The following is a 27,162-nucleotide window of genomic DNA, read 5'->3' as shown; positions in this document are numbered from 1 at the left end:
TCTCGCAGATCGACAAGATGCTGTCTGTGCCCAAGATACCATGTCGAGTCCGGCGGCTATTCCATGGATTTTGGCCTAGACCTGCACAACCCCATTTACCGTGATTTGACCAAGCTATCAGGATGGGAAGAACATGGGACAGGATCCATGTGCAGACCATACCAAGGAACACAGCCGGGGCCGTACCTAGGGCGAATGTCAAGAGTAGAAGAAGGACAGATGCCACCTACAAACGTATCACCCTCGGTTTCCATTCCGTCCCACCCTGATGTCTCATCGCCGTCCTCCTGAAAATGGTTCACCAAGCCCAGTCCTCATCATGCCATGGACAGTAGTGATGTACGTGACGTTGACCATTTTTCTCGTCATCATCTGCGATCCGTATATGCAGGAAATGTCTCTCGTATGCCATACGCCTCTAACTCTCGGTAAATGCTGGGTATTGCCAGGTCCTCTCACCCTCAACTCCGGATAACCCCCGTGCCATGCATGCTGTTGTAGTATTATCGGTTGCTTTGCGTAGGAAAGAGCCGCATGCGGCTCGGCGAAAAGTAGGTCAGAAATGTTGCTTGCGGCGGGATGCCGGTTGTCGTCTCGGGCCTGTCGCCTCCCTCCTGCCGGGCCTCTTGGGGTAGAATCTTTGCCCTCCTGGCTCCAAACGCATCCAGCGCGTCATCCGCCTGTTCACGCATGCGTCCGCCGACCCGGCTCTCACACCGGCGGCTTCTGCGCCCAAACAAAGTGTATCGGCATATACGCGTGAATCCTCCGATTCTCCAGCGCGGCCGTAACATCTCTCACCATCTCGTCCGCTTCCTCCCTGTCGTAGCCGGCTTCGAGCAGCGGCTTGGCCGCCATGGCGCTAACAAACTCGAGCATGATCTCGCGAAAGAGACCGCCCAAGAGCCGAAGGTGCCGGTCGCGCGGCCACTCGCCGATCGGCATGTGGAAGACACGACGCTGCACGTTGACGAACCCGACGTCCTGCAAGAGCTGCGGCAAACGGTCCACCACGAACATGTTGACGTTGTAGCGCTCGCGGACCACGGACTCGCTGATATCGTAGAAACGCTGCAGGGCATAATCGGGCGGGATGGTATCGTCGTCACTTGCCGGGCGCGGGTAGATGTCTTGGATCTCGACCCAGCCGCCGGGTTTGATGTTCCTGCGAGCAAGGGAGGCCAGGAGAGGTTAGCGGGCTGGAACGGCTTCCGGCCTCCCGAGTGCAACACAAGAATCGAGCGGAACGGGCCGGGTCGACTCACTGGAACACGTTGCGGAGCATCCGGTCGTTGTCCCGCAGCACGGTGTTGACGAAGCGGAAGTGGGCATAGTCGAAGTCGTCGGCGTGAGCCCATTCGTCCTCGATGTCGTCGACAATGAACTCGACGTTGGGCGGGAGCCAGTGCGGTTGGATCGGGGAAAGATCGACGCCAATCACTTTGGCACTGGGAAATTCCTCCGCGACTGCTCCCACGTTAGCTGCCACTCATTACGTCTCTTTCTCATTCTCAAACTCTCCCTCTTCTCTCCTCCCCCCTGACACACACACGCCCTCTGTCTCTTTCTCCCCCTCTCTCCCTCTCTCTCTCTGCGGCCAACCGCTTCTCCTCTCCTCTTTTTGTTCCCGTTCACGTAGCAGATCTGCCTACTTTCAATAGCCCATTCCCCAAACCCGGTGCCCAGGTCGATGATCTTTTGCGGGTTGGGGCCAAGAGGCGCAGCATACAGCTTTCCGCCGAGCAGGTCTTTGAGCATGGTGTGCCGCAGGGCTTCGCGGCTATACTCCCCCTCGTCGTTGGGTAGGTAGTATCGCCCGTATCGAAATGCGTGGTATCGCCTGATGTATGAGTTAGGACATGTATGACAGACAGACAGACAGACAGACAGAGAGAGAGAGAGAGAGAGAGAGAGAGAGAGAGAGAGAGAGAACATGCCTCCCGTATTCCCAGACGTGGCCGCGAACGCTCGACGTCACGGAGCCGAACCTGCTCTCTTCATCACCCGGATCGTAATCCGAGGTGGCCTCATTCTGCATTTCCTCATCCGTGAGGGCTTCAATAAGGTGGTTCTCCTCCATGCCGGAAGAAGCTGGCAACCCGCCTGTCGGCTCTTGCATCCACAGCGAAGTCACGTCCTCCACAAACGAGGTAACGCTCAACGACTCTACTTGTAGGTTGGCCGCCTTCAGAGAGGGGCCGAAGTTGAGAATGAGCGGCTCGGGTTCCAGAAAGTTGATGGTGACAGGGTGGTGGCAAAGAAACGGCCCCGCTACCTAAAGCCTGGATCCGGTGCCGTGGTGGTGGGACGGATGTGTAAGAGATGGTGACAGAGAACGTCCAGCAGCAGCCAACCTAAGCCACTTGAAAATCCGGCCAGGGCAAATGGGGGGGAAAAAGCAGGATGAAATAGGCGACAAAAAAAGAAGAAGGGAAAATAAAAGCAACGATGGGCCTGGGGACGTGAGAAGGCCGAGACGCTATCTTGCTCGTCCAAGACTTGACTAACCCTGCCCAAGATCGGGAGAGCTAGTATAGACGAGAAAGTGGAGGGCGTCCTCTGGCGTCTTTGGGTCCCGAGATACGTAACATTGGGGACTTGATGCTTGGTAAGGCAACCTGAGGTTAATTTGACGTTAGCATCCGTGGGGCGCCCCCCCTCTTTGGCTCCCAGAACCGTTCCATACGTTGGCCAAGCCAAGAGAAAGCGATCGGCTGCCTTTTGCGGGCGAACTGCTACTTCCGGAGCGCTGACTCGTTGCTTGGAGGAGGGGATGAGGGCTGGATGAATGGAGGGGGGCAACGCGGTGCTCTTGTTTTGCTGTGTTCCAGTTGGGATGGTACTGTCAAACCTCCTGTCGGGTCCTGCCAACAGCAACCCCACCATCACCTGCTGACCTGCCTTATGGACCTACCTACTTGGCGGCTGGGCGAGCAAGGGCCCACTTTTGCAAGCGGCCGCCTCTCCGGTTGGAGAGGGGGGCGCAAAAACGAGGGACTTCAGAGGGACAGTGGGATGGTGTATGTGATCGCCTAACAAGATATGCTTGCACAAGCTTCAGCTGGAAACTGCGCCTCTTCTAGAAATGTACCTGCTATAAAACCTTTCTAGGAGATTATTGATAAGCATAAAGTTAATAAGTTTTCAGGAAACTGAACTTGGTAGGTGGCAAAATATCCTGGAATTGACAAATATCTAGTCTCACTTACAGTGATCATCTCACAAAAGCAAAAGACGCTGCAACAATAGAAACTCGATATAAAACTGCTTACAGATTATTATCTACTTATCGAAATAATATCAACAAAAGATAGAATATTCTTTTCGTATTCGATAATCCTCTATGAAAGCCAGGACTTTTGTATCTCTTTGTAACAGGTGCAGTAGTTAGCTGTTGGCAGTATGTGTCGAGCACGTTTTGGTCGCCCAGCCGCCAAGTACCCAGCCCGAAGGGTCCCCCAATGCCGGCGTCAGGTCCCAGAACGTTGACGCCCAGGCCTTTCGTGGAAGTGGAGCCGATTTGATGCCGTGAGCGGCGGGTTATTATTGCATCGTCAAGGAGGAGGATGGTGGACCTGCTCCAGAGCCTCACGAACCAATCACGCACGCACCGCGTCCTGCAGAGCGCGAGATGGTGGCATGTTTGGCGCGGGAAGAACGGTTGCTGTACCATTTCTTCTTCTTCCTACACGCTAACTAGTTGACTAGCGGGCTTCTTCAGTCCCTCTTCTCTGGGAAGAACCCCCGCTTTCCGCTCCGCTCTGCCGGGAAGAAGGGGGGGAAAGGGGGGGGTTAACTAGGTATGTACTGTAGTATGTACTACCAAACCACCCCACCACGGGATCCGGCTCGGCGGGCTGCATGACTGCATGACCGAATGCATGCAGCAAACACATTGGAGGCAGGCGATGCACCGCGCACGGGAGTCTTGTTTTCTGTTGCACAATCGTCAATCTTTTGGGAACCAGCCGGCCAGATGCCAGATTCATTCCAGCCCAACCGCCAACCACCCGGGTGAGAGGTGGGCAGAGATGGTGATGGGGGAGGAGGGAGACGACGGGAGGGAGGGAAGAGGGGAGGGGAACGACGCCACCACCCGATGGTTTGGATCATGGAGAAACCCGCCCCGCCCCCCCTCCTTTTTCTTTTCCTTCCCTGACCGCGGTGCCGGGACGGGAAAGTCCGGTAGCGCACAGCACGTTCCGTGCGGGAAAAGACAACTGGCCGGCAAAAGTTCCAAAAGGGGATCCATGCTCGGCAGTTTCTGCTGGCGTCGCCTCGCACTAGTTAGTCCTTAGGTACGGTGTACAGCAGGTCCTGAACCGGAATGTCGGGACGGCGGCCACCCCCGTGCGAGTCCCAACAAAGTCCATCGTGGCATGCATTCAGTACTCCGTACCCAAAGGGAGCCCACACAAGGCCAAGCCTTTGTTTCACCAAAACCCAGGACAAGAAAGGCTCCCAAGACTTCCCCACCACCGAACGGACGACTCATGGGCCAACGGACCGGAGCAAAGCTCCGCAGCGTCACCGTCAGTAGCTTGGAGTCCCAGCGGGGACCTGTCTTAGGGGCCCAATGGATGCAACATCGCGTGCGCCCGACGGCTTGAGGGGTCGGTTCAACTCGTCGACTCTCAGAATTGCCTGAATCCCTCCTCCCTTGTATTACCTGCCCACCCTTATCCCTTATCTCAGATGCGGTGGGAAGCTCGACGGGAAACTTCTATCTCCCAAGGCTCAGAGACTCCACGAACCCCCCCCCCCCCCCCTCTCTCCCCCACCACGGGTCTTGTTGTTCCTGTCGGAAGCCAGAAAGGCTGATGTAGATACCTACCGCCGGCTGCCGAGACATTTCCAGATCTCCATTGGTTTTTAGGATAAATCCATGCCGCCAGAACTTGTGTATGCAGCTCATTCGGCATAGTTCCTCGAGATGCGGCACAGCAGGCGTGGTTGGTGCAGCCACACAAGGGCCTAGGGAGGCCCGGCAGAAGGAGGTGGCATTGGCGTTGGGGGTGGGGCCGAACCCCGGGCTCGGAGATCCGGGTTTGAGCCCTGCGACGGCCGGGAGGCACGGAGGGCACAGCGTGAGCGGCGTGAACAGCGTGAAGCATGAGATGGCGATATGCTGCCCGGGGTTTGTCCATCGCCATGGCGTCCTTCCCCGAGTGCCGGGCCAGAACGGAGACGAACGACTTGCCGCCGCCTCCAACGCCGGCGGTGGTATAAGACGGGGTGGCAGTGACAGACGAGACTTGCATTCTGTTGTCCGCATTCATGCTCCAACGGCGAAGGAGGGATGCGTCGGATGAGGTCCAACGCTGCGTTGGGCAAGAGCCAACCGCCGAAAAGGAAAAAGCTCTTCTTCTTGACGGAGGTTTGACCGAGATAAACTTGCTCCTCGCCGCTGTTTTACAACCAACGCGGATGTTCCACTTGGCTACCGGAAACACCAAAACGCCCGGCACTTGGTGATCTCTCCAGCTTTACCATCAGAACAGTGACCAGCTCCGACTATCCATCAAACCGCCTACGTCATATCGTCTTTCAACATGCTGCTATTCAGGTGCATGAGCATCTTCGCCGCGGCCTGTCTCGCCGCTCCCGCTCTGTATGTGAACCTCTTGCTCTTGTTCCCACCCCCGGAGCGCTGGAAGCAGACAACGTAGCTCACCGCCAGCCTCCCGCATCCTGCTAGGCCTCGCCTCACCGCCGACGCCCCAGGCATCGTGCTGCCCCGCGACGAAGGGTTCTCCGACGACGGCTGGGCCATCCGAGGCTTCGCAAACCCCAACTGCCAGGGCGAAGGGCTGTGGTACCTGCACGGCCAGGGGCCGACCGACCACGTCGTGGTCCCGCACATTGCAGCATCCCACGCGTCGATGCGCGGGCCGGGGGTGTTTTTCGAGTACTCGGGGACTCAAAAGACGTGGAAGAAGAGGGATCTGGACGTCGATGACAACAGCGCCAACAACAACAACAATAACAACAACAACAACAACAAGACGGTGGAAGCCCGTGATCCTCCTCCTACCTTGGTCGGGGGGCTGAGCATTTCGCTGTGCGTGAGCGATCCGGTGCTTGCTTTTCGGGTCCGGAGGGTGGAGTGAGGAGAGAGCATCTGCTGTGACGATTGGTTGAAGAGACGGGTGGTTGGTGATAGAGGATCTCTCCCATGCATTCTTTACCCTGGCCCATCTTTGTAAGGCTGGCGCAAGTCTCGGTAGGAGGGCCGCGGTTGGCTGGCCGGACTTGAAGATGATGAGGAGGGGAGCAGCAGTATCAAAAGAAAAAGGGCTTTGGTAGAATGCAGGAGAAGCTTTCTTTCCCAAGGGATCCCAAGCGACTCGCTAGATGTCCATGTTCCACAATACAAAGAAAAGAAATCATTCGTTGCCGAGCCAGAGAACCGGAACAGGCACCCATCTCATGTTGATAACCGCTTCATAGGTAGGCATTACCTCCAGATAACGGATGCTTGCTTGCATGACTGCATGCAGCGATCAGAAGCCACCAAATGATAGAAGGGACCGGGTCCAAAAAAAGGCTGCCTAGAACTCTGCGCTCGTGTTGGAGGGGGGGCTGTGTGGGCTGGGGGCTGCGAAAGGTGGATGTTTGCCATGTCACGCAGCTGAGTCTCTCACCTCTGCGACTTGGATCCAATGGAGTTAGGTGCCCAACTGCTTGGCCGCTTTTCGAGCAGCCCGAGGATCAAGACGCATAGCGGCCCGCGACAAAAGCTAAGCGGCGCAGGACCCGTACGAGTCACCCGAGAGCCGTGCCTCGAAGCACTACGCCGCAGACTCGCAGCCCCCCAGCATCCTGGCGCTAGGCATAAGGATTGTTCACAACGCTCTGCCACCAAAGACAAGCGGTTTAAAAGCCTTGCCCGGGAATCTCTAGGGACGTCTCAGGTTCGATGGAGCATTGGCAAACCATCACTCAGAGGCGTACGAACCTACCTTTTCACCCAACTCTTTTGTGACTTCTCCGGACTCAATCGCACCCCACCGTCCGGTCCAAGCGCCGAACCACACCCACCATCGGGTCTCATCATCTGCACCCACCTACCGGCCTCATTCTTCGAGATGCGATTCTCTGGCAAATCCATCGGTCTGCTCGCCGTCGGCGGGCCACTGTGGACTGCGTTGCCGGTCCGGCTCCGTACGTCATGCCTGTTGTAGGGCCCACGGGGCCGTCCTCCGCTGGGCACAAGCCAAGCCAGCTAGCTCTCCGAGGTACTGATGCCTGTTTCATTAGCACCGCGAAGGGTCCCTCCGGTGACGCGACCCCAAAGCCCGAGGGCACCTGCGACACCGCCTGGGCCATCGCAGGCTCCCCCAGCCCAGGCTGCCAAGCCGAGCTCCGTTGGCGCCTCCACGGGGACGGAGCAGCGCCAGGGGTCATCATCATCGCAGCACCCTCCACCTTGATCCAAGGGCTCCGCGTAACACGATTGCATTCGGACACCAAAAGACCAAGGTACAAGATATGCAGGCAGAGCTGGCAGAGAAGAGGCAACCGAGCCAAGGGGAGGTCAAGAGTGTCCGGCGGCGAACACGCGCGCGCGCGGGAGGGGGGGCTTATTGTTTCCAACATCCCGTCGGCCGTGGTAGCCCGCTTCGTTCGGGACATGGGGCGAACATGCATGCCCGCTTGCCTCCTGTCTATAGTACACAGTACGGAGAACTACCGAGCAGGAGAGGTCACTGGAGGTCCTTCAAGGGACCGGTCAGCTTTCAGGCAACAAAAAAAAAAAAAGGGGGGGAAAAGGCCCATAGCGATGGATGAGCTGGATGAATCGGGCATGTACAGTATCACCAAGGGTACTTGACCTTATGCAGGGCTGGACATGACGGGAGATGGAGCCGTGTCAGATTACCTTAGACTACCTAGGTACCTACTGCGTGCACCTCCAAGTACTGCTAGGAGACGCGACAAGAAAGGGAATGGATAAAAAGCCCTGCGAGTTGAAGAGGGGCAGCTCCCAGACCTGAGCTTGTGGCGGGGTACGCAGTATAGGTAGCCGCCAACCCACCAATCCAATGCGCCTGTTTGGCTCCACAACTGCTAGGTACCCGTTCCTTTTGTCGCGCTGGGCGAGTAAAGTGGGGCCGGAGCGTCCCGCTCAAGTCGCGTCTCGCTGATCGCGTCGTGTCTTTTGGAGCAATCAACCATCCATCCAAGGCTTGGCCCAACCCTAAATCTAAATCTCGCTCTCTCTCGCTCTCCCTCTGTCAACAAACCACCCAAACACCCACCCACCAGCGACCGCCGCTCCACCTGTTTACCACCCCTCCGATCGATTGAGTTTCATGTTCACAACACAACGACACCCGCCATGGACTTGTGAATTGCCTCTTGGCCAACCAGCTCCATCCGCTCCACCCCTCGACCGCGTTCCGACACGCCCGTGTCCCGTCACGCCCTGACGTCAACGACGTTGGCCTCCCGCCGAGACATTTCCAAACGACAAGACCACGGCACCCGACAGCGCCCCTCCCCCCATGACCATTCCGCCCTCTCCCACCTCATAAACGCGACGCGGACCCTTCTCGAAAGCCCCAGCCGCCATGTACCTCCCTCGCGCCCTCATCTCCAAGCTCTACCTCCACCTCCAAAAGACGCGCCACCCTCTCTCACCACCCGTCCTCGTGCTCGTCGCCCTCGAGCCCGACGCCCTCTGCGCCTGCCGCATCCTCACACGCCTCTTCAAACATGACTACATCCCGCACAAGATCCAGCCCGTCGCCGGGTACGCCGACCTCGAGCGCGCCGGCCGCGAGCTCGTCGCCCCGATGATGACCACCCGCGGCGGGTCCGGCGGCCTCGTCGTGTGCCTCGGCGTCGGCGGCATGGCGGACCTGGGCTCCATGCTGGGGCTGGAGCCCGAGGGGGACGGAGACGGCGACGACAACGCCCTCGCCGAGCAGGCCTTTGGGGGCGTCGAGGTCTGGGTCATTGACTCCCATCGCCCGTGGAACTTGAGCAACGTGTTTGGCGGGTTCCCGCTCGAGCCCGCGGCGGACGGCCGCGGCACCCTCGCGGACCGGTCGCCGCCGGGTGTCAACGGCGGATGCATCGACCGCGCCTACCGCCCGGGCAAAGGCGGCATCGTCGTGTTCGACGATGGCGACATCGAGGACGACCTGGCCAAGGAGCGCGACGCGTACCTGGCGCTGGTGGACATGCCGGATGTCGAGGACGACGGGGAGGATTTGGGCGAGAGCGATGACGAGGACGAGGACGAGGACAATGAGAGCGAGGTGGCGGCCCTCGAAGGGAACAGCAGCCATGCCGAACCGCCACGCGCGGGCCAGAAGCGCAAATCCGGGGACTTTTTGGACGAGGACAGCGATGACGAGGAGGACCGGCCGCGGCAGAGGCGACGGAGCAACTCGGTGAGTGTTGCAACGGCGATGCGGCTCGAACGCGCCCGGCTAACGCAACAAAAACAGTCAACGCCCATTGCAGACTCCCCCCCGCGCCCGGCACAACGAGGGCTGATCTCGCTCCGTGACCGGGCCATCTTCAGCGATGCTATCGAGCCTCCCTTTGACGCACAGCCGCTCAGGGCGCCGTCGGCCCGCACCCTTCGTCGGCGGCTGCTCCGGCTGCGGCGAAAGCACGAGGTGGTGCTGCGCGACTACTACCAGCTGGGAACTTCCTACTCGGAGCCCGTGTCGTCCATGCTCTACTCGCTCGCTTCCGAGCTCGGCCGCGAAGACAACGACCTTCTCTGGCTGGCCATCGTGGGCGTCACGTCCATGGAGCTTTACGGCCGATCGTCGGCCGGCGTGGCCGTGCCCGTGCGCGGCGGGGCCGACGGAGGACGCCCCGCCTCCGGGTGGATGGGGGTGCGCGGCGCCCGGATACGACAGCTGCTCCGCGACGAGGTCCGGCGGTTGAACCCGCCCGAGGTCGGCCGCGGCGGGAGCGTGCTGCCCGAAAACACGGGCATCATCCCGACCACGGCGCGCAGCCCCGAGGACACGAGCATCCGGCTGTCGCCCGAGCCCAAGTTCCTGCTCATCCGGCACTGGAGCCTCTACGACAGCATGCTGCACTCCCCGTACCTCTTCTCGCGGCTCAAGACGTGGAGCGAGACGGGGCTGAAGCGGCTGCACAAGCTGCTCGCCAAGATGGGCGTCAGCCTGGTGCAGTGCAAGCAGAGCTACGCCCACATGGACATGATGCTCAAGCGCGAGCTGCGCGCCAAGCTGCTCAAGTACGCGTCGCTCTACAACCTCGACGACCTCGTCCCCACCATCGACACGGACGGCAAGGACCGCGCGGGGGCCAAGGACGGCTGGGGCTTCGTCCGCAGCTGGGGCTGGCGCGCCACCCTCAGCGCCCAGGACGTTGGCGTCGTCATCGGCGCGCTGCTCGAGGTCGGCAAAACCGCCGCCGACGAAATCCTGAACGGGTCTTCCGTCCAGCCCGCCAGCGCCACCGGCTCGTCCTCCCAAGACCTGGCCGTCACCAACGCCGACCCTCCCTCGGAAGAATGGCTCCCCCGCTTCTGGGAAGCCTACGACGCCCTCGAAGACATCGAGGCCCTCAAGGCCGGCCTCCCCACCGCCAAGCTCCTCCACCGCGCCATCTTCACCACGGGCACCGCCCTGCTCAAGAAGAAGCAAATCTCGCACCTCCGCGCCTTTCGCATGTGCGTCGTCAAGGGCACCGCCGACGCCCCCGACGCGGCGCTGTTCCGCCACCCGGGCGCGCTGACCAAGCTCGCGCTCTGGATCGGAGAGGCCCTGGCCGAGCAGGAGAGGGACGCGGGCGGAGGAAAGCTGGCGCTGGCGGGGAGGGGCACGCCGCTCGTGGTGGCGTGCCTGGACGAGGCCCGCGGGGTGTACGTGGTGGTGGGCACGGGCGGCGGAGGGGGGCCGGACACGGCGTTTGTGGACCGCGAGGCGGCCAAGAGGAGGAAGCAGGAGCGGGAGGCGAGGGCGAAGAAGAAGGAAGAGGAGAGGAAGGCGAGGGAAAAAATCCGGGAGGAGAAGAGGGAGGCGAAGCGGAGGGCGAGGGAGGAGAGAGGCGAGGGGCAGGATGAGGAGGAGGAGGACGACGACGACAACGACGACGACGAGAGCGAGGAAGGAGAGGATTTGAGCGAGGAGGAGGATGAGGAGTCGGATGACGACGACGAGGAAGACGGTTCTCGGGAAAGGGGGTTTGGGCTGAACAGGTTCGGCGCGGCGTTCCAGGAGGTGGTGGCCGAGACGAGCGCCAGGGTGAGGATCGATAGCTTTGAGCACTGCGTGGTGGAGGTGAAGAAGGAGGATCTGGGCGGGTTTTTGGAGAGCTTGAGCATGAAGGCTGTGGTGGGGTGAAGGATGATGGAGGCAGGCAGGGAGGGAGAAGCAAGGCGCCCTTTGGGGTTCTTTTCTCGGTTCCCTTTTTCTTTTTCTTTTTTTTTTTTTTTTTTTTTTTTTTTTTTTTGGTTCACTTCGCTCTCTACTTGCTGTTGGGGTTCTGTGGTCACCTGTTGTTGTTGTTGTTTTCACTCGTTCATTTCCCGGGGTTTTCTTTTTCTCTCGGTCGACTGGTTCATCCCCGACGCTGGCACACTAGCACTGACGAACATTTTCCTTAATGGTTTGGATGGGGCGGGGATGGGATATCGGCTCTGGGGTGTTATGTCTCTCGGTGGCGTGCATGGCAGTTTTGGTCGGAGCATGTAGTGATGCGTGGTGTTCCTGGGCAAAAGATGGGTAAGGTAGGTCGGGTCGGGTCAGGTCAAGGTAGTTTGTCTCTTGTCAGAATAGATTCCATGCATTCATTCATGCTGGGTGTTGAAGTGGGGAGAGTGGTTGTTGTTGTTTGTTCCGCCTCAGGGGCTCTTGAGATGGTCTTCTCCCTCGACTTCTTGTCGAGCACTTGCTCTCTCTCTCTCTCTCTCTCTTCCCTTTCTCTCTATGTGTCTCCTGCTAGCCTCCTCCTTTTTTTTTTTTTTTTTTTTTACTAGCTTATGGATGGGTGGATGAATGTTCCTTTTCTGATGCCGCCGTTTGCCGTTGGGTGGGGGTGGAGGGGGGTGAGGTCGGGCGTCCAGTGTTGTTCAGGTAGGTACTATAGTATGTACGTTAATTGGTAGTTAGGTGGTATGTCGTCTTCGCCAAACCCCACTCCTCCTCCAACCGGGCCTCCGCTTCCAGGTTCGCACATTTGCACAGCCACGATGGAGAAGCGGGGCTTCGGAGCGCATCTCCCGTCTCAGGCGCGCGCGACTCTTCAACTTGCCCTCCTCGGATCATGGCCCATCAGCTCGGCCTTGGGAAAACCGTGCGATTCCTTCTTCCATGGTAAATCGAACCCACCTGGCCATTAAATGAAAGAGTCTTGACGACGACGTCAGGCGGTGCTGTGTACTGTGTAGTTATAGTAGAGGATCTCGACGGAGGAAGGGGGATTCTAGGTGCGCTGGAGAGACCCTTGCTACGACCGGGTGTGTCAGCCATGATTAACTACCTATGTAGTTACCTACCTGACGGGAGGTAGGCCCTGCTGCCATGGGCGAGAGACGCCCAGATCCTCTTCCTCCTTCTCCCCCCCCCCTCCTCCTCCTCCATGTACATAGCTTTCATTCGGTCCCTATGCCTTGCATGCAACCGTGTACATGTACACTACCTAGTTACACCGTAAGTCCATAGGGAGGAGCATGGCTCTTCAAGTCCTCCGCGGTGGGAACGTCACCGGACATCTCCCAACCCCCGAATCCCCGACGCCCCTGCGCACCGCCACATTGGCCGAAACATGGCAGGTCCGGGCCCTGGAGCATCCGCGCTGAGACGTGCTGGAACGGTGCGTTTGACCAGGTCGAGGGAGAGACGTGGCTGGGGAAGATGTTTGTTGGAAGCTAAGCTACAGCAACGTCTGGTGTTTTCTCCTGGACAAGCTCTGTTCGCTGTTCCGTTGGTGAGGCGCGGCGACCAGGGGATGATGAGACCGAGACCTGAGACCCCGAGACCTTCGGCCGCAGGAGCCGCCAGGGGTGTTTAGCTGGGACTTGCCGCGCCCCGCTTCCGCCTCCTGGTGTGCGTCGCAGCCTTTTGGGAAACCGCACTGTGTTGGATGCCTTACGCTCCCGCGCCCGGCTCCGTACAGGAGCTCGAGCGGCACGGTGCGGTCGGACGTCACCTGTGGGGTTCCAGGTGGTGTTGGGGGAGGAGGGGGGGGGGGGGGGGGAGCCGCAAGTCCCCGCGCCTGGTTGCCCTGCCTTGCTCAGTGTCACCCGCCCGCCGCACCTCGCATTGGACCGTCGTCTGTTGGTCTCGTGGGTTCGTTCTTCACCTCGCCCTTCCCTTCACTTTTCGCTCTTGTCTTGTGGCGCCCCTCCCTCCAACCCCCAAGCCACCTCCGAAAAAAACCAAGACCCAATTTCCAGCTACCTACCTTAGTCACTTTGTCCTCTCCCTCTTCCTTCCCGTCCTCCTGGAAATAATTCCCGCCCAAACCCTACCGAGCCCTTCTCTTGTCTCGCAAAGCTCTAGCTTTTTGGGACCTTGAAACGTCGCTCTCCCTCTTCTCTCAACCTTCCCCCCGACCGCGGTGCCCAAGGCTCACGAGAAACCGCTCCGCTGTCCCCGCCATCACCATCCAGCAGTCCACCACTGACGAGAGAGCCAAAAGCCTCACTACCGCCTCCAACCCCTTGCTGCCGACCTCGCCCTCTCTCCTCCCCGTCCCGAATCTCCAAGTCGCTACCCAGCGGCCTGACCCCGGCTTGTCTTCGCTGCGCCGTCAAGATATCTTGGTCCAACGCTCAAGATGGGCATTCCGTATGTTCCACGCCCAGCATCCGGGCACAGGTTGGCGCAACAAACATATGCGCCAGGGCTCGGTCTCTCTTCCTTCCGTCTCGGCGCAACGAGCCACGCTGACGTACGCTCGCACCTTGTACAGACAATCCAAGAAGCTGGCCGACGACCAGCTCAAGGAGCTGCAAAAGATGACCAACTTTGACAAGAAGGAACTGCAGCAGTGGTATAGGGGTATGTGGTCGCGAGGCTCCCAAACGAAGAAACCAACTGCTCACCTTCCCTTCACCCCTTTGCACCAGGCTTCCTCAAGGACTGCCCCTCGGGCATGCTCACCAAGACCGAGTTCCAAAAGATCTACGCCCAGTTCTTCCCCTTTGGCGACCCGTCCACCTTTGCCGACTACGTCTTCAACGTCTTCGACACGGACAAGTCGGGCACCATCGACTTCAAGGAGTTCATCTGCGCCCTGAGCGTCACGAGCCGCGGCAAGATGGAAGACAAGCTCGACTGGGCCTTCCAGCTGTACGACATTGACGGCGACGGCCAGATCAGCTACGACGAGATGCTCAAGATTGTCGAGGCTATCTACAAGATGGTGAGCATCTCTCCTCTTTCCACACGTCGCTCTCTCCATACGTGTGTGTACCGAGCTGACGCCCTCCTGTTTTCTTTTCCGCAGGTCGGCTCCATGGTCAAGCTGCCCGAGGACGAGGACACGCCCGAGAAGCGCGTCAGAAAGATCTTCCGCATGATGGACAAGGACGAGAACGGCAGCCTCTCAATAGATGAGTTCAAGGAGGGTAGCAAGCGCGACGCCACCATCGTCTCGGCCCTGTCCCTGTACGACGGCCTCGTGTGATGGCGTAGCGCCCTGCCGTCTCGGGTCGTCTTGTTTCTTTCTCTCTCTTTTTTTTCTCTTTTTCTTTCCTCGGGACGCATTTCGGTACTCTTTTGGGATCGGGCGCAATTTATGATATCTGTTTCTTTTTTCTTGTTGCTGTGGTTTCCCTCTCCTTCCTGCTGTGTTCCAAGTGATACATAATGGCGTCAGGCAAAAGAGAACGAACTGGGTGGGGGAGGGCGCTGGAGGCGGATTGTCAGCTTCGCCGTCGACCCACCGGGCATGTCGGTAGTCGCTGGCTGGCGAGACGGAGGCGGCGGCTTTGCGCTGGTGGTGTTGAGGGAGGCGGGTAGCAGCCAGCCGAGAGCGGGCGGTGGATGTGCCATCCCATCTGCAACGCTTGCGGCTCGTTGATTCATCTTGGAGAAGTAGGCGTTTTTCGGGAACCATATAGTATAGAAAAGGTAGGAGGGGTGTGGGCAGGATATATCTCACCCAAGTGAATCATGGCGCGCGCGTGCGTTGGTTGGAACGCGACGGCTCTGGGAGAGGTAGATATCATCTGAAGTGACCCTTGACAGGCCTGAGAAATTACAGCAGCTAGAGCGAAGGGAGCTAGATCCTGATCATCTTCGGCGGCCAAGGCAATCACGGAGTCACCCGCGCACCTCCATCGTTTTGATGACGCATGTGTCAGTCAATGGCTCGAGACATGGGGTTGACACAAGACACAAGAAGCCAACCCGGTTCGCATTCCATTACATAGACATGGGGTACTCCAATCCCGCCCTCCGTCCATCCTCCCAACCAACCAACCCCCCCCCCCCCCAGCCTTCCGCTATCAAAAAAAAAAAAAAAAACAAAAAAAAGAACCAACAAGCCAACCAAAACTACCAAGCGATAAGGATATATCACAGAGTTACACACAAACACACACACATAGGATAGAGTAAAGAGAGAGGGCGGGACGCCAGAAAACCCAGCCACACCCGGCCCGATGGGGGGACCCAAGAGCAACAACGCCTCCGCCCCCCTTTCCCCGCCCTTCATCATCTTCCTTCCCCAGCTATGCCGCCAGCCGGCAAGAAGGCAGCGAGAAGGCGCCCATCAGAGGCAACAACCAACGTCCCAGCGGCTTGCAAACCATCTAGCTCGACTTGCCGTAGGCCTCGTTGACCTCCTGGCGGTACTTCTCAAGAATGCCGCGGCGGTTGAGCTTCTGAGCGGCGGTGACGAGGCCCTGTTTCATGCAGCGGTTAGCATCCCCTTGTGGAAGAGACCGGAAGGGCAAAGACTTACGTTCTGAGGGGTCCACTCATCCTCCACCACGACCACACCCTCGACGATCTCGATGCCCGTGAGGCCGCCGGCGCGGCCGGCGGCCTGCAGCTCCTTGAGCACCGCGGCCTGGATCTTCTTGTCGTGCACCAGCGTCTCCAGATCCTGGTCGGCCGAGACGCCAACCGAGGCGGCCAGCTTCTTGAGGGCGGGCTCGGCGGGGACGATGATGGCGATGGGCTTGGCCTGGGTGACGTCGGCGTAGACGCAGATGTTGAGGACGAAGGGCGCCGAGCGGTAGATGGACTCGAGCTTCTCGAGCGCAATGTACTCGCCGTTGAGCGTCTTGACGAGGTTCTTCTTGCGGTCGATGAGGCGCAGGTGGCCGTTCTTGTCCCACTCGCCAATGTCGCCGGTGCGGAACCAGCCGTCCTCGGTCAGGGCGGCGGCCGTCTCGTCCGGGTTGTCGTAGTAGCCCTTGAGGACGGTGGGGCCGCGCAGCCAGATCTCGCCCTGCGGGTTGGGCTTGTTGGTGGCGAAGTAGCCGGCGTCGGGGAAGTCGACGAGCTTGGCCTCGATGGCGGCCGTGAGCGAGCCGATCGACTCGGCGGTCCACTCGAGCGGGTTCTGCAGGGTGCCCATGGCGGCCGTCTCGGTCAGGCCGTAGCCGATGATCATGGGGCAGATGACCATGCTGATGAAGGTCTGGGTTTCCTTGGACACGGGGCCGCCGGCGCTCAGGCAGAGCTTCATGCGGCCGCCCGTCGCCTCCTTGACCTTCTTAAAGATGACGGCGTCGAGGACGCCGCTGCCGGGAATGCCCGAGGCCAGGAGCTTCTCCTTGAGGGCCAGGCCGCCCCAGAAGAGGCTGCGCGCAACCGGGCTGTTGGCGTTCACCTTGGCGATGATGCCCTTCTTGACAGTCTCCCAGACGGCAGGCACGCCGATGAGGATCGAGGGCTTGAACTCGCGAATGTCGCCGTTGCAGTTGCGCACCGAGGCGTCCGACAGGGTCTTGGGGTTACCGTAGCCGAGGGTGGCGCCCCAGAAGATGGCGGCGTGCTCAAAGACGAACTCGAGAATGTGGGCGAGCGGCAGGTACGTGAGGAGGCCGTCGCCGGGGGAGATGAAGGGAGCGACGATGGCGTTGGCGCCGGCCACTGCGAGAGAGAGAGAACGCCAGAGTTAGCGGAAGAGCGGGGAACGAGGAAGGAAAAAAACAAAGGAAACGTACCGGCCGCAACAACGGAAGCGTGCGTCACGGGGACGCCCTTGGGAGTGCCCGTGGAGCCCGACGTGTACATGATGCAGCAGAGGTCATCGGGCGAAGGGGGGACGACGTCGACGGGGTTCTCCTCGCCGAGCTTGCGCAGGTCGTCGAAGCTGAGGATGTTGACGTTGGGGTACGAGGCCTTGAGCTTGTCGACGTGCTCCTGGTTGACCTGGTGCTGGGGGTTCCAGACGATGTGGCGGATCTCTGTGGCGGCGGCCAGGACGTTGGTGAGGGTGGGCAGCAGGTGGGGGTCGAGGAAGATGGCCTTGGCCTTGGTGGCGACCATGGAGTAGCGGAGGCCCTCCTCGCCGAGCGTGTCGTAGGCCGTGACGATGGGCATGCTCTGGGAGGCGGCGGCGTGGGCCATGGCGAGCCAGTTTTGGCTGGTGGCGGCGTAGATGTGGACGCGGTCGCCCTTGACGAGGCCGAGCTTGCGCAGGCCGGCACCGAGCTGGTGGGTGACGCGCTCGTAGTCGGTGTACGAAATGTACTCGTAGGGGCTCATCTCGAAGTAGGTCCACGTCTTTTCGACCTCGATCTCCTCGCCGTTGACCACCTTCTTGACCATCTTCTTGTCCTGGTGGGTGCGCACCAGCTTGCGGGAGCCCATGCACTTGGCGTTGCCGTACTTGGCGACGCTGACCTTGACGAGCTCGTAGACGGTCGAGATGTCGTCGCTGGGCTTGGTGTAGAGGCCGTTGACGGCCAGAGGATGGCGGCGGACCGGAGTCTCGCCCTCGACGGGCTGCTGGCCGGGCACCTCGACCGAGAAGGGGCCCTTGGCCGACATGCGCGGCACAAGATGCACTTGCTTCGCCATTGTGCTGTTGTGTATACACAGTATGCGTGTCTATGTGTGTGTGTGTGTGTGTGTGTGCGTGTGCGTGCGTGCGTGTGTGGTTTCCGCGGAATGGGAAGCAGGTGCTGGGTGGGCGGAGCAAAGAGGGAGGGAGGAGGAGAGAAAAAAAGAGGTGGAGGACGCGGGCGCGTCGAGCTAAACTATGCCGGCGCTACGACAAAGAGAGGGTTTGCGTGTGGTGTCAAGGCTGCAAAGTCGTGGCAGTTTCCTGTCGGCGAGCTCCACAGTCCAACCTCGGTCGCTCGGTAAAATAGATGGACGGCGATGCCAATGGACGGTGGGACAATATCGTCAAAGGGTTCAGAAGCCGACCTCCCAAATGAAGGCAACAAAGAAATCCCTCGGCTTGCAACACAGAACCTGGGATTGCCGTGGGCCCGGTCGAGCAGTCCAGCGACGGGAGGGAGCAGGAGATGGGAAGAGGCAGGGAGCGGAGAGCAGAGCAGATTGGGGAAGCTGGATGGAGGCGCGGGTGCGGGACGGGGGGGATTGGAGAGATAGAAATATCGACGACGCAAAGGGAAGCAAGCCCGCCCGCCGAACCTGGAATGCCAATGCAAGCCAAGGGGTGGGCGGCATGCACGCTGGAGACGGGTTCAGACGAGGAGAGCCCAGGCAAGGTACGTACCTTGGGCTTTGGGTGGTACGCAGTAGGTACGCAGTATGTACTGTACGCAGTAGTTCCAGGTTGGTACCTACCGTACCTAGTATACGCAGCAGTACTATACGGTATTGACTAGGTTTTTTGGCCCTTTCCCAGGTTTTCTGTAGGAACACACCCCCGGCCTTTCCCTTCCTCCCCAAACCAAATGCCACAACAAAAGGGAACGACTCTCTCCCCAACAGGCAGCCCCAGGCCCTGGTTGCCTTGGGAGAGAGCTTGACCTGAACGCCCCGCAGGCGTGGAGCTGGCCAGGAAGGGAGAGCTGGAACCGCTGTAGTTAATTGGACTGTGCTGCGCGTCAAGGGGGGACGGCAGACGCGGCTCATGCAAGGTGTCATGGCAGCCTGGAAGCCCGAGGACGGGAGGGACCACCACCTCAGATGGAATGGATGGGACGTAGGTCATTGGACGTCATTGGGAGGTGCTTTGGGGTGAGTTTGCTTTTGCAGCGCTGGGCATGAACCGACGGAACCACGCAGAGACCTACCGCTGTGGTGATTTTTTTTCTCTCTTGGAGGTCCGGAAACCTGAGCGTTGGGAGAGCAGAGCGTTGGAGAGATGTGCTGCAGGTCCCCCCTCCCCCCCAATCTGGCTTCCCATGCCACGAACAGGGCAGTGTGTTTATCGCCCCGTTTCGGCCGGGGCCCCTTGTCCTTCGCCTCCATCTCAGCCTAATCCTCAGAAGGATTAGCGCAGGTCATTGCAGGCTTGGCGCTCCACTGCTCGCCGGCTTCCAAGAGAAGTGGCACTGGTCATGGTCGGCATCCCGATGGCGAAGAGCGCCTGGGCTGGATGCACGCCACCCGTTTTGACCTCTAGTGTCGCCGTGCTGGTTTATCCGCGGGTGCAGGGTCGCGACAGAGTCATGGCGGTGGAGAGAGCCGTGAGGAGATGGGCGTCTGTGTTCTTTCCGGGGTGCTTGTCTTTGTTGTCACCCTGTCGTGCCGGCCTGGACCCGAGATGCTTGGTCGTTGTGTTGTCGTTCCAACCCGGGTGGTGACGAGAGCATCGCCCGGGTGGTTGGTTGGAGAGCCAAGCCACGAACCAGCCAGGCGCACCGCACCGCGCGGTCGAGCACACGACCCTCTGCAACAACAGCCTGCAGATCGGAATCCTACCTTCAGGCAACTGCTCTAGTACTATACATGCTAAGCGATCAACCGCGTCGTCTAGGCGAAACCGTACTAACTAGTTCTACGCTACAAGTGGGCGGCGGCTGGCATCCGCATGTACGTACCCAGGTAGGTCAAGATAGGCTCTCGTGAAAAGGGCGTTGTTTGTTTTTTGTTTTTTTTTTTCTCTTCTTCTCTTCTCCACCTGTTCCGGCACTTTCGGATACCCAAAGGCTAACAGCGCAGCAGCCGGGGAAAACGACCCGGCAGGCAGGCGTTGGAGGTGAGCATCGGGTCATCTGGACGGGGCGGGTTGAGTTCGTGTGTCGTGATGTTGGCGCTGCCCGCAGCCTTCGACGGGTTAGCCCCGACGGCTGGACTGGTCTGTCTCTCGGGGGGCCGTCTTGTCATCGGGTCTTGGCTTTGGTTGTCCAATCGCCGACGGCGCCGCTTGACACAGAGGGTGCTGCAAGGTCCCACGAAGAAACTTGGCAAAAGCGGCTCGCGTTGGGAAGGGGACCTGACTGGGATCCATGCGTTCCCCAAGAGGAAATACAATGGGGATTCCCCTCAGGCCGGGTTCCCCGCATAAAGTTACTAGTAGTGTACTGTGTACGGACGCTAGTTACTGTACTGGACTCGTACATACGCAGTACACGTAGTGTACGCTGTTTGTTACCATCACCTGACGTTACGGCTTTCGCCGTCCCGGACGTACTGTGTACACAGTACAGTGATCCTGTTGGCTCTTTTGCTCCACCACCCAACTTCCTCCCCCCCGTCCATCTATGTATGTACTATACTCTAGGCATCGTCGCATCATGAGCCAAATCTCGCTGCGTTTGTTTCTGGGTGACAACAGCCTCGGAACATCGGCCGACATGAAACAACCGCCAAATTCTCCGTCTCGGCCTCACCCAGCAATTTCGCGTCACGGCCGTTTATCTGCACGCATGGTCGGTAACGTGCGGCTGTCACCCTCCCGACCCGGCTTGGTTCCATCTCGTAGCGTCGTCTCCACCAGGACCAAAATTGCAGCGTCTCCACGATGGCTGCCGAGACTCTTTTTGCGGCTGGAACCCCGGCCGACGGGGGGGGGGATTCCAACACGTCCAACCATCGTCCAACCAACTCGCATCCATCTCCTCCCCGTCCATCTCCTCGCTGGATATCCACCGCGTCCTTGTTGTCTTTTTGCTCGAGCTCAGAGGCCGCTCCTGGATCCGGCAACGCTAGCCGCCCCCCCGAGAGCATGACGCTGCGTGGCTTTCTCCAAGCGCTCGGCGCGCCCGTACACGACGTTGAAGAAGGTGGGAAAAAAAAAAAAAAAACAACAGCAACAAAATACGATGATGATGTTGATTGACTTGATACCCCAACGGCCATCGTGGGGTTGAGCCTCAGGCATCAACGACCTACAATATGTACCTGCATGCATGCATGGCCGTGCGCTTCTGTGTGTGTCAAGCCACCATTCACTAACACGCCTCTCCTCCTCCCGGGCACCCAACCCCTCGGAGGCTTGGCAGAAACCTTTGACCTCTTTGCACAAGACCTCCCCTCGCAGAACCTCGGCTTCGTCGACTCACGAGCTTCCACCGTCGACATCACAGTCGCCGGTCGCGATTTCACCATCCACCAGTCGCCGGCCGTCCTCTCGTCCAACCGTGCCGGCGGCACCACGGGAGCCGGTGCGTCCTTCTTGTCCTTACCCCGTCTCCGCATCTTTCCACTTTGACACAAAACTCCATGTTACATCTTGCTCACGTGTGCTCCCGGCGTCTCCACCCCCAAGACGCTACGGCTCTTACACCGCACCACACGACGCACCCCGCCCCCTCTCCCTCGACCTCGCCGCCCAGCAGAGCGAGCCAGCCCTTTCTGCATCGAGAGCTAACGAAATCGCCTCTCCCCCTCCCCTGCATCTCCAGTTCTTTGGAAGGTCACGCCGCTCTTCGCCGAGTGGCTCGCCGCGCCCGCCAACCCGCTTTTTGCCCACGGCGTGCTGTCGTCCTCGTCCGTCGTCCTCGAGCTTGGCTGCGGCGTCTCGGCTCTTGTCGGCCTGCTTCTTGCCCCGCGCGTCGCGCGCTGCATCCTGACCGACCAGCCTTACGTCGCTCGCCTTGTCGAGCTCAACATCGCCGAGAATGCAAAGGCTGCTGCTGCCGCCGCCTCCGCCGCCGCCGCGGGTGCCCTGTCTCCGAGGGGAGGCACCCCGAGCGCCGAGGTGAAGAAGAGCCATCGCGAGCGCGGCGCCCGCGCTCGAAAGACGGAAAAGGCGTCCAGCCCAGGCCTCACCGGCCCCGGGCTGTGCGACAGGGTAGGCTTCGCGCCGCTGGACTGGGAGACGGATGTCGTGACGCCCGCGCTGGCCTCGTGGAGCGGCGCCGGAACGCCGCCGCCGCAGACGGCCCGCAAGGGCCACAGTCACGGCCGCGGCAACGGCACCGGCAAGCGAAGCCAGAGCTTCGACGTCGTCCTGTGCTGCGACTGCGTCTACAACGAGGCGCTCATCGAGCCGCTCGTCTCGACCTGCGCCGACGCGTGCCGGCTGCGGGCTGCCGCTCCCGTCGCCGCCAAGGCTGGAGGCAACGGCGGCGGCGGAGGAGACGGCGCCGCGGCAGGGACCAGGGCCGACGGCGGCTGTGACGACGACGAGGGGGCCGACGACGCACCGCCCACGGTGTGCGTCGTCGTCCAGCAGCTGCGCGATCCCTCCGTTTTCGAGGCCTGGCTGGGGTCCTTCTCGCGGCGCTTTGCCGTGTGGCGCGTGCCCGACGAGATGCTGGCGCTGCCCGGGCTGAAGTCCAGCTCGGGGTTCGTGGTGCACGTGGGCGTCCTGAAGGGAGAGGTGCCCGAGGGCCTCGAGGTGGCCGGCTCGGAGGGGGAGTGATGTGGGTAAGAAAGCATGGAGCATTCGAGCATGGAGCATTGGAGCATGGAGCATTAGAGCACGGAGCACCATGTATACCCAGAGATCTTGCCGTACCCGAAAACAGCGTATCAAAATCATCCCCGAGACTCCTCAGGTTGCTCAAGGCGGCAGAAAGCATTACTACCACGCAGTGGTCTATATATACCATAATACCCTACGTGCGCCAGCAGCAAGGCCATCCAGCCTTAGACCAACTCCCACTGGATAAGAAAGGCATAGTGATAGCCGCACCTCCCCCTCTTGGCCAGCCACTGCTCCCTCGTCATGCCCCTCGCGCTCCGGCCGTCCACCGTTTCGATCGCCACCAGCACCACGTCCTCGCCGGCCCGTCCGAGCCGGCCCGCCTCGACGTCGATCCCCACGGCGCCGCTCCCGTCCCGCGCCTCGTCGAGCGGCAGCAGTTCCTTGCTGCTCCCGCCCACGCGCAGGGCCATGAGCAGCGGCGCGCCCTCGCCGTTCCGCCGCGGGTCCCAGTGCGGACACGCCCGGGGGAACCGGAACCGGACGACGGCGCCCGGCCGGGCGTTGCTGACGGGGATGCGGCGCGGCATGGGCTCGAACGCCGTGGGGTCGAGCCCCTCGCGCGAGGCGGTGCCCATCCACCGAGCGGGCTCGTCGCGGGCCGGGCCGAGGACGTAGTCCTCCCACGTCAGCTGCCGCGGGGCTTGCCCGTTGTCATTGTCGTCGTCGTTGTCGTCAAGAAACCAGTGGCGCGGGTCGGCCGGAAAGTGGCGCCAGCCGAACTTGCGGTTGGGCATGGTGAAGCATTCGGGCGCGAACCGGCGGCTGTACCGCGGCGTCCCGTCGTCCGTGTTGAGGGCGCCCGAGCCCCAGCAGGGGTCGACGAGCTTCCACGCCCCGTGGTCGATGCGCACCGCGTTCCACGCGTGGCCCGTGGGGTCGGGCGCAGGGAGGGGCTCGCCGGCGCGGACGGCGCGGAAGCCGTAGCCCTTGCCGTGGCCCGTCACCACCAGGCACTCGAGCCCGGCCCGCCGGGCGATGGCTTCGAAGACGCGAGCGTAGCCCTCGCAGACGGCCAGGCCCGACAAGATGGTGTCCCGGGGAGCCTGGCCGCGGGGGATGGGCCGATTGCCAAAGAAGCCGTCCACGTCGTAGTCGATGTTGTGGTGGCACCAGGTGAAGATGGCGCGGGCCTTGTCGGTCGCGGACGGGAACGGGGAGCAGAGGACGTGCGCGAGGTAGCCGACCGGGTCGGAGCGCGCGTGCGGGGGGAGGGACGAGGTGGGATGCTGCGCGGCGAGGGCGTCAGGGGCGGAGAAGTCGCGGCAGACGAGGCAGGACCGCCCTGGCTGGGAGGGCTGGGTGGTCGGCGATGGACGGAGAGGGACGCGAGGAGCCGCGAGGGCGGTGTCGATCTCGGCGGCGGTTGGCCGGGAGCCTAAGGGGATAGGAGGCGGGGCGGGAGGGGGGAGGGTCGGCGGGCGCCGGGGTTGAAGCCGCATTCGAGAGCGGACCGGGGCTTGGGCTTGGGTTGGAATCCGGCCGCCGGCGGAGGAGGGAGGCGTCGGGCTGGGAGAGCCGGCGGCGGCTCCTCTGCGGGGGCGTTCGCTTTGGTCGCGGCCGGGGAGCGGGCAGGTCTTGCGGGCAGCCGAGGGGGCAGAGACGGCGGCGGGACGGGGCTGGCTCGGCCACTGGGCTCCTGAGCCGGCTCGCCGTTCGCGGCCGCCCTCGCCGTTTCCTCCAGCGCCCGCCTGCTTGGCGGGAGGGGCGGAAGCTCGGCCTGGTCTAGGGTCGGCGGCAGCCTCCGGCGCTGCGTCTCGGGTGCCGTGGTCTGGATGCCCGACTTGGTGCGGGACAGCGACAGGTTGGACATGGAGGACAGCGAAGACGCATCGGAATGATTCGAGCCCCTCCGGGCGAGCCGGACATCGGCCGAGGACCGTCGCGGGGGCAGCTGGGGTGGCGGAGCAGCGGGCGGCGTGTTTCGTGCCGGCAGCGGCGGGGGGCTGTTTTCTTCTTGGGTGGCCCGCCGAGGGAGGGGCGGCGGATGGGACTCGGAAGCTACGCGGACCGGCCGCGGAGGAACCGAAGGGGTTGGGGCCGGCACGGCATCGCGGGTGTCGGACGTCGTCGTGGCGTCCGAGCGCGGCGATGGCCGTGCTGGTGGCGGGGGCGGGGGACGCTTCCGGGCTGCCGGCGCCAGGGCCCCGGAGGCTTGGAAGTTCTTTTGCTGATTGAGGGCGGCGATGCGCTCCTTGAGCGTGGTGAAGTGCGGCTCGTCCTCGTCGGCCATTTCCGAGCGGGGATGGTTCCTTGGTTTCCGGTTGACAAGAGAAGAGAACGGAACGTCGCTGCAGCTGCAGGACAAATTTCTTATGTTCTGAACGAGTCCGGGTCGGGGTCGCAGAACTGCGCCGCAGGCTGGCAGCAGGGATCCCACCCGGAAGGCTCCTCGGCAACCTCTGGACGTTCAGGCAGCATGCAGGCTGGGCGGAACAGGAGGGACGAGGCCCAGGCAAGGCTCGGATGGGGGGTCGTTCAGCAGGACATGAGCAGCAGGCTGATGCTGATGCTACCTTAGCTTTCCGCACAAGGCCCACGGAGGGTTGGTCGCGGGCTGACGGTCGATGGGAGGCCAGGTGTTTGAGTTTGCGGGGCAACCTTTGAAAGGAACCCGGGACAGCATGGTGTTTCCAGTTTCCAGCAGCCAAGATCAGGTAGACAGCTAGGTGAAGTTTTCAGGCTCCCGTCTCAGGTTGTGGTTGTCATGGTTGCCACGGTTGTCATGGTTGTCATGGTTGTCATGGTCATGATGGATGTTTGGAGGTGGGTATTTGTTGTTTGTGAGGTTGAGTTGAGATGCTGTTGGGACGGAGCTGGGGGTTGTTGCCCAGGGGGTCGTTGTGGTTGTAGTGGTGGGGGTTGGGGGGGGTGGAGGGGCGAGCGGAGGAAAGCAGCCTCGGGTTCCCTTCCGGGCCGCCCAGCCCCACGCATCAAAAAGTGAACCTGGGGGGCGGACTTGCCCCACGCGGGATCGATGTCAGGGGCATGGCATGGCATGGCATGGTAGGAACAGCCCACTGGCTGGAGAGCGGGAGCCACCTCGTGTGCACATGTTTCGATTCAACGTGGGCACTCATGAGACCCAACCGATGCTCCTGACCACGACGCTGGCTCGTTTCCCGTCTTCTGCCGTAGCCACCATTTCAGACTCCCCGGCACAACGAAGCACTTACTGCATGGCAAGTGACGGGTTACTGTAGGGTTGTGGTCTAGAGATGCGAACCGCGAGTGCAGCTTCTTTGCATGAACGTTAGGTACCTAGGTACTATACGTACGACCATGTTGCCAAGGTACCTTACCTATGTACATGCATCCCTAAGGCACCACCCTAGGTAAATACTCTGGTGCTGTACCAGGAGCGTTCCCAATCGCGAGTAGGTAGGTATAGTACCTTGTAGGTAGGTGCCTAGTGTAGGTCTCTCTCTGGAACCTGGGCATGTTCACCACGGAAGGTTGGGTTCCTGGTCAACATGGAAACCTGAGGCCGAGGGTGTTTCTTCTCTTCCGGCCCCGTCAGGTCGGAGAGGGCGGACCTGGCAACAAGAAGGGCCGGGCAGTGGGTATTGAGCCTACGTGGTACCTAGGTAACAAATAAAAAGGGACCAGAGTCTCGAATGCTGTCAATATTAATTACCTGAAGGTACCTTAGGTACCTAGGTACCTACCTACCTAGGTATCTGACGTAGGTAACGCGCTGCAGGGCCCATTGTATGGACCTACCAAGGCAGGTAGGTACCTAGGTACCTAGGCACCTAGCAGGTAATTCAGGTATGTACTTGAGGTCGCATACCGAGTACACTGGAAATTTTGATCGGCGCCTCACAGCGCATCCTCTCGTCCAGAACGGGGGGGCGGCTACCTGGCGTTACCCCAAGTTGACCCCGGCACTTGCCCAGACTTTGACCGGTCAAGCAGGCATCCCCCGGCTTCCTTTGGCGTTGCTGGCGGCTGGCGGGGCCAGGCCGGTTCTCGTCTCCGCGCTGGACCTTCCCCGGACCTGTTGCGCTTGCTGCGTTCCGGGATAGAGCAGCTGCAGCGAGACCAACCTCAACCTTCCTCCTGGTTTTTTTTTTTTTTGGGTTTCCGTCCCTTCGACTTCGTTGAGCTTTCCGGGTTGTTTTCTTATTTATTTTTTTCCCTCTCCCTCTCTCGCTTTTTTTTTGTAACGTCGTTAGGGCTGAAATTGGGTTTCGGTGGAGAGAAGAAGAAACCCATGCCTGACCTGACCTGGCCGAACAAGAGTTGCCGGGCCTCTCTCACTCAATCAACCGCCAGGCCAGGCTCTCCACCGGGCAGCTGAACCCATCCCCAAGCCCGTCAGGCCGGGTCCTGTCAACCTCCAACGTTGAACCCTGACCACCGAACGTGCGGCTCTGCAGCTTCCGGGAGCTTTCCCGTGTTTATTTT

The 27,162-nt window shown here is 60.7% G+C and overlaps 7 protein-coding genes across 7 annotated transcripts; 4 read left to right on the top strand and 3 right to left on the bottom strand.

Moving 5' to 3' along the window:
• Nucleotides 1–711: 711 nt before the first annotated feature.
• Nucleotides 712–2,119, bottom strand: VTJ83DRAFT_4732 (uncharacterized protein; the record flags this gene model as incomplete). Its single annotated transcript, XM_071011254.1, has 4 exons — nucleotides 712–1,165; nucleotides 1,266–1,467; nucleotides 1,653–1,840; nucleotides 1,938–2,119. The coding sequence occupies 4 exons, from the start codon at nucleotides 2,117–2,119 to the stop codon at nucleotides 712–714; spliced, it is 1,026 nt and encodes a 341-aa protein (XP_070866182.1).
• Nucleotides 2,120–7,088: 4,969 nt separating this feature from the next.
• Nucleotides 7,089–7,433, top strand: VTJ83DRAFT_4731 (uncharacterized protein; the record flags this gene model as incomplete). Its single annotated transcript, XM_071011253.1, has 2 exons — nucleotides 7,089–7,164; nucleotides 7,261–7,433. 2 exons carry the CDS (start codon nucleotides 7,089–7,091, stop codon nucleotides 7,431–7,433), a joined length of 249 nt encoding a protein of 82 aa, XP_070866181.1.
• A 1,140-nt stretch (nucleotides 7,434–8,573) lies between these two features.
• Nucleotides 8,574–11,339, top strand: VTJ83DRAFT_4730 (uncharacterized protein; the record flags this gene model as incomplete). Its single annotated transcript, XM_071011252.1, has 2 exons — nucleotides 8,574–9,401; nucleotides 9,459–11,339. 2 exons carry the CDS (start codon nucleotides 8,574–8,576, stop codon nucleotides 11,337–11,339), a joined length of 2,709 nt encoding a protein of 902 aa, XP_070866180.1.
• Nucleotides 11,340–13,776: 2,437 nt separating this feature from the next.
• VTJ83DRAFT_4729 (uncharacterized protein) lies at nucleotides 13,777–14,628 on the top strand (the record flags this gene model as incomplete). The annotated part of the gene is made up of 4 exons (XM_071011250.1): nucleotides 13,777–13,787; nucleotides 13,912–14,000; nucleotides 14,069–14,364; nucleotides 14,449–14,628. The coding sequence occupies 4 exons, from the start codon at nucleotides 13,777–13,779 to the stop codon at nucleotides 14,626–14,628; spliced, it is 576 nt and encodes a 191-aa protein (XP_070866179.1).
• A 1,129-nt stretch (nucleotides 14,629–15,757) lies between these two features.
• Nucleotides 15,758–17,981, bottom strand: VTJ83DRAFT_4728 (uncharacterized protein; the record flags this gene model as incomplete). Its single annotated transcript, XM_071011249.1, has 3 exons — nucleotides 15,758–15,850; nucleotides 15,910–17,048; nucleotides 17,123–17,981. 3 exons carry the CDS (start codon nucleotides 17,979–17,981, stop codon nucleotides 15,758–15,760), a joined length of 2,091 nt encoding a protein of 696 aa, XP_070866178.1.
• A 3,067-nt stretch (nucleotides 17,982–21,048) lies between these two features.
• VTJ83DRAFT_4727 (uncharacterized protein) lies at nucleotides 21,049–22,689 on the top strand (the record flags this gene model as incomplete). The annotated part of the gene is made up of 3 exons (XM_071011248.1): nucleotides 21,049–21,106; nucleotides 21,326–21,487; nucleotides 21,728–22,689. 3 exons carry the CDS (start codon nucleotides 21,049–21,051, stop codon nucleotides 22,687–22,689), a joined length of 1,182 nt encoding a protein of 393 aa, XP_070866177.1.
• A 227-nt stretch (nucleotides 22,690–22,916) lies between these two features.
• On the bottom strand, nucleotides 22,917–24,194 carry VTJ83DRAFT_4726 (uncharacterized protein; the record flags this gene model as incomplete). The annotated part of the gene is made up of 1 exon (XM_071011247.1): nucleotides 22,917–24,194. One exon carries the CDS (start codon nucleotides 24,192–24,194, stop codon nucleotides 22,917–22,919), a length of 1,278 nt encoding a protein of 425 aa, XP_070866176.1.
• Between the last annotated feature and the right edge of the window lie 2,968 nt (nucleotides 24,195–27,162).

The sequence above is a fragment of the Remersonia thermophila genome, chromosome 4 (genome assembly GCF_042764415.1).
Source record: "Remersonia thermophila strain ATCC 22073 chromosome 4, whole genome shotgun sequence".
Lineage (NCBI taxonomy): Eukaryota > Fungi > Ascomycota > Sordariomycetes > Sordariales > Chaetomiaceae > Remersonia > Remersonia thermophila.
Note: the sequence above shows the minus strand (reverse complement) of the source record. Positions and strands in the feature narration are given on the sequence as shown.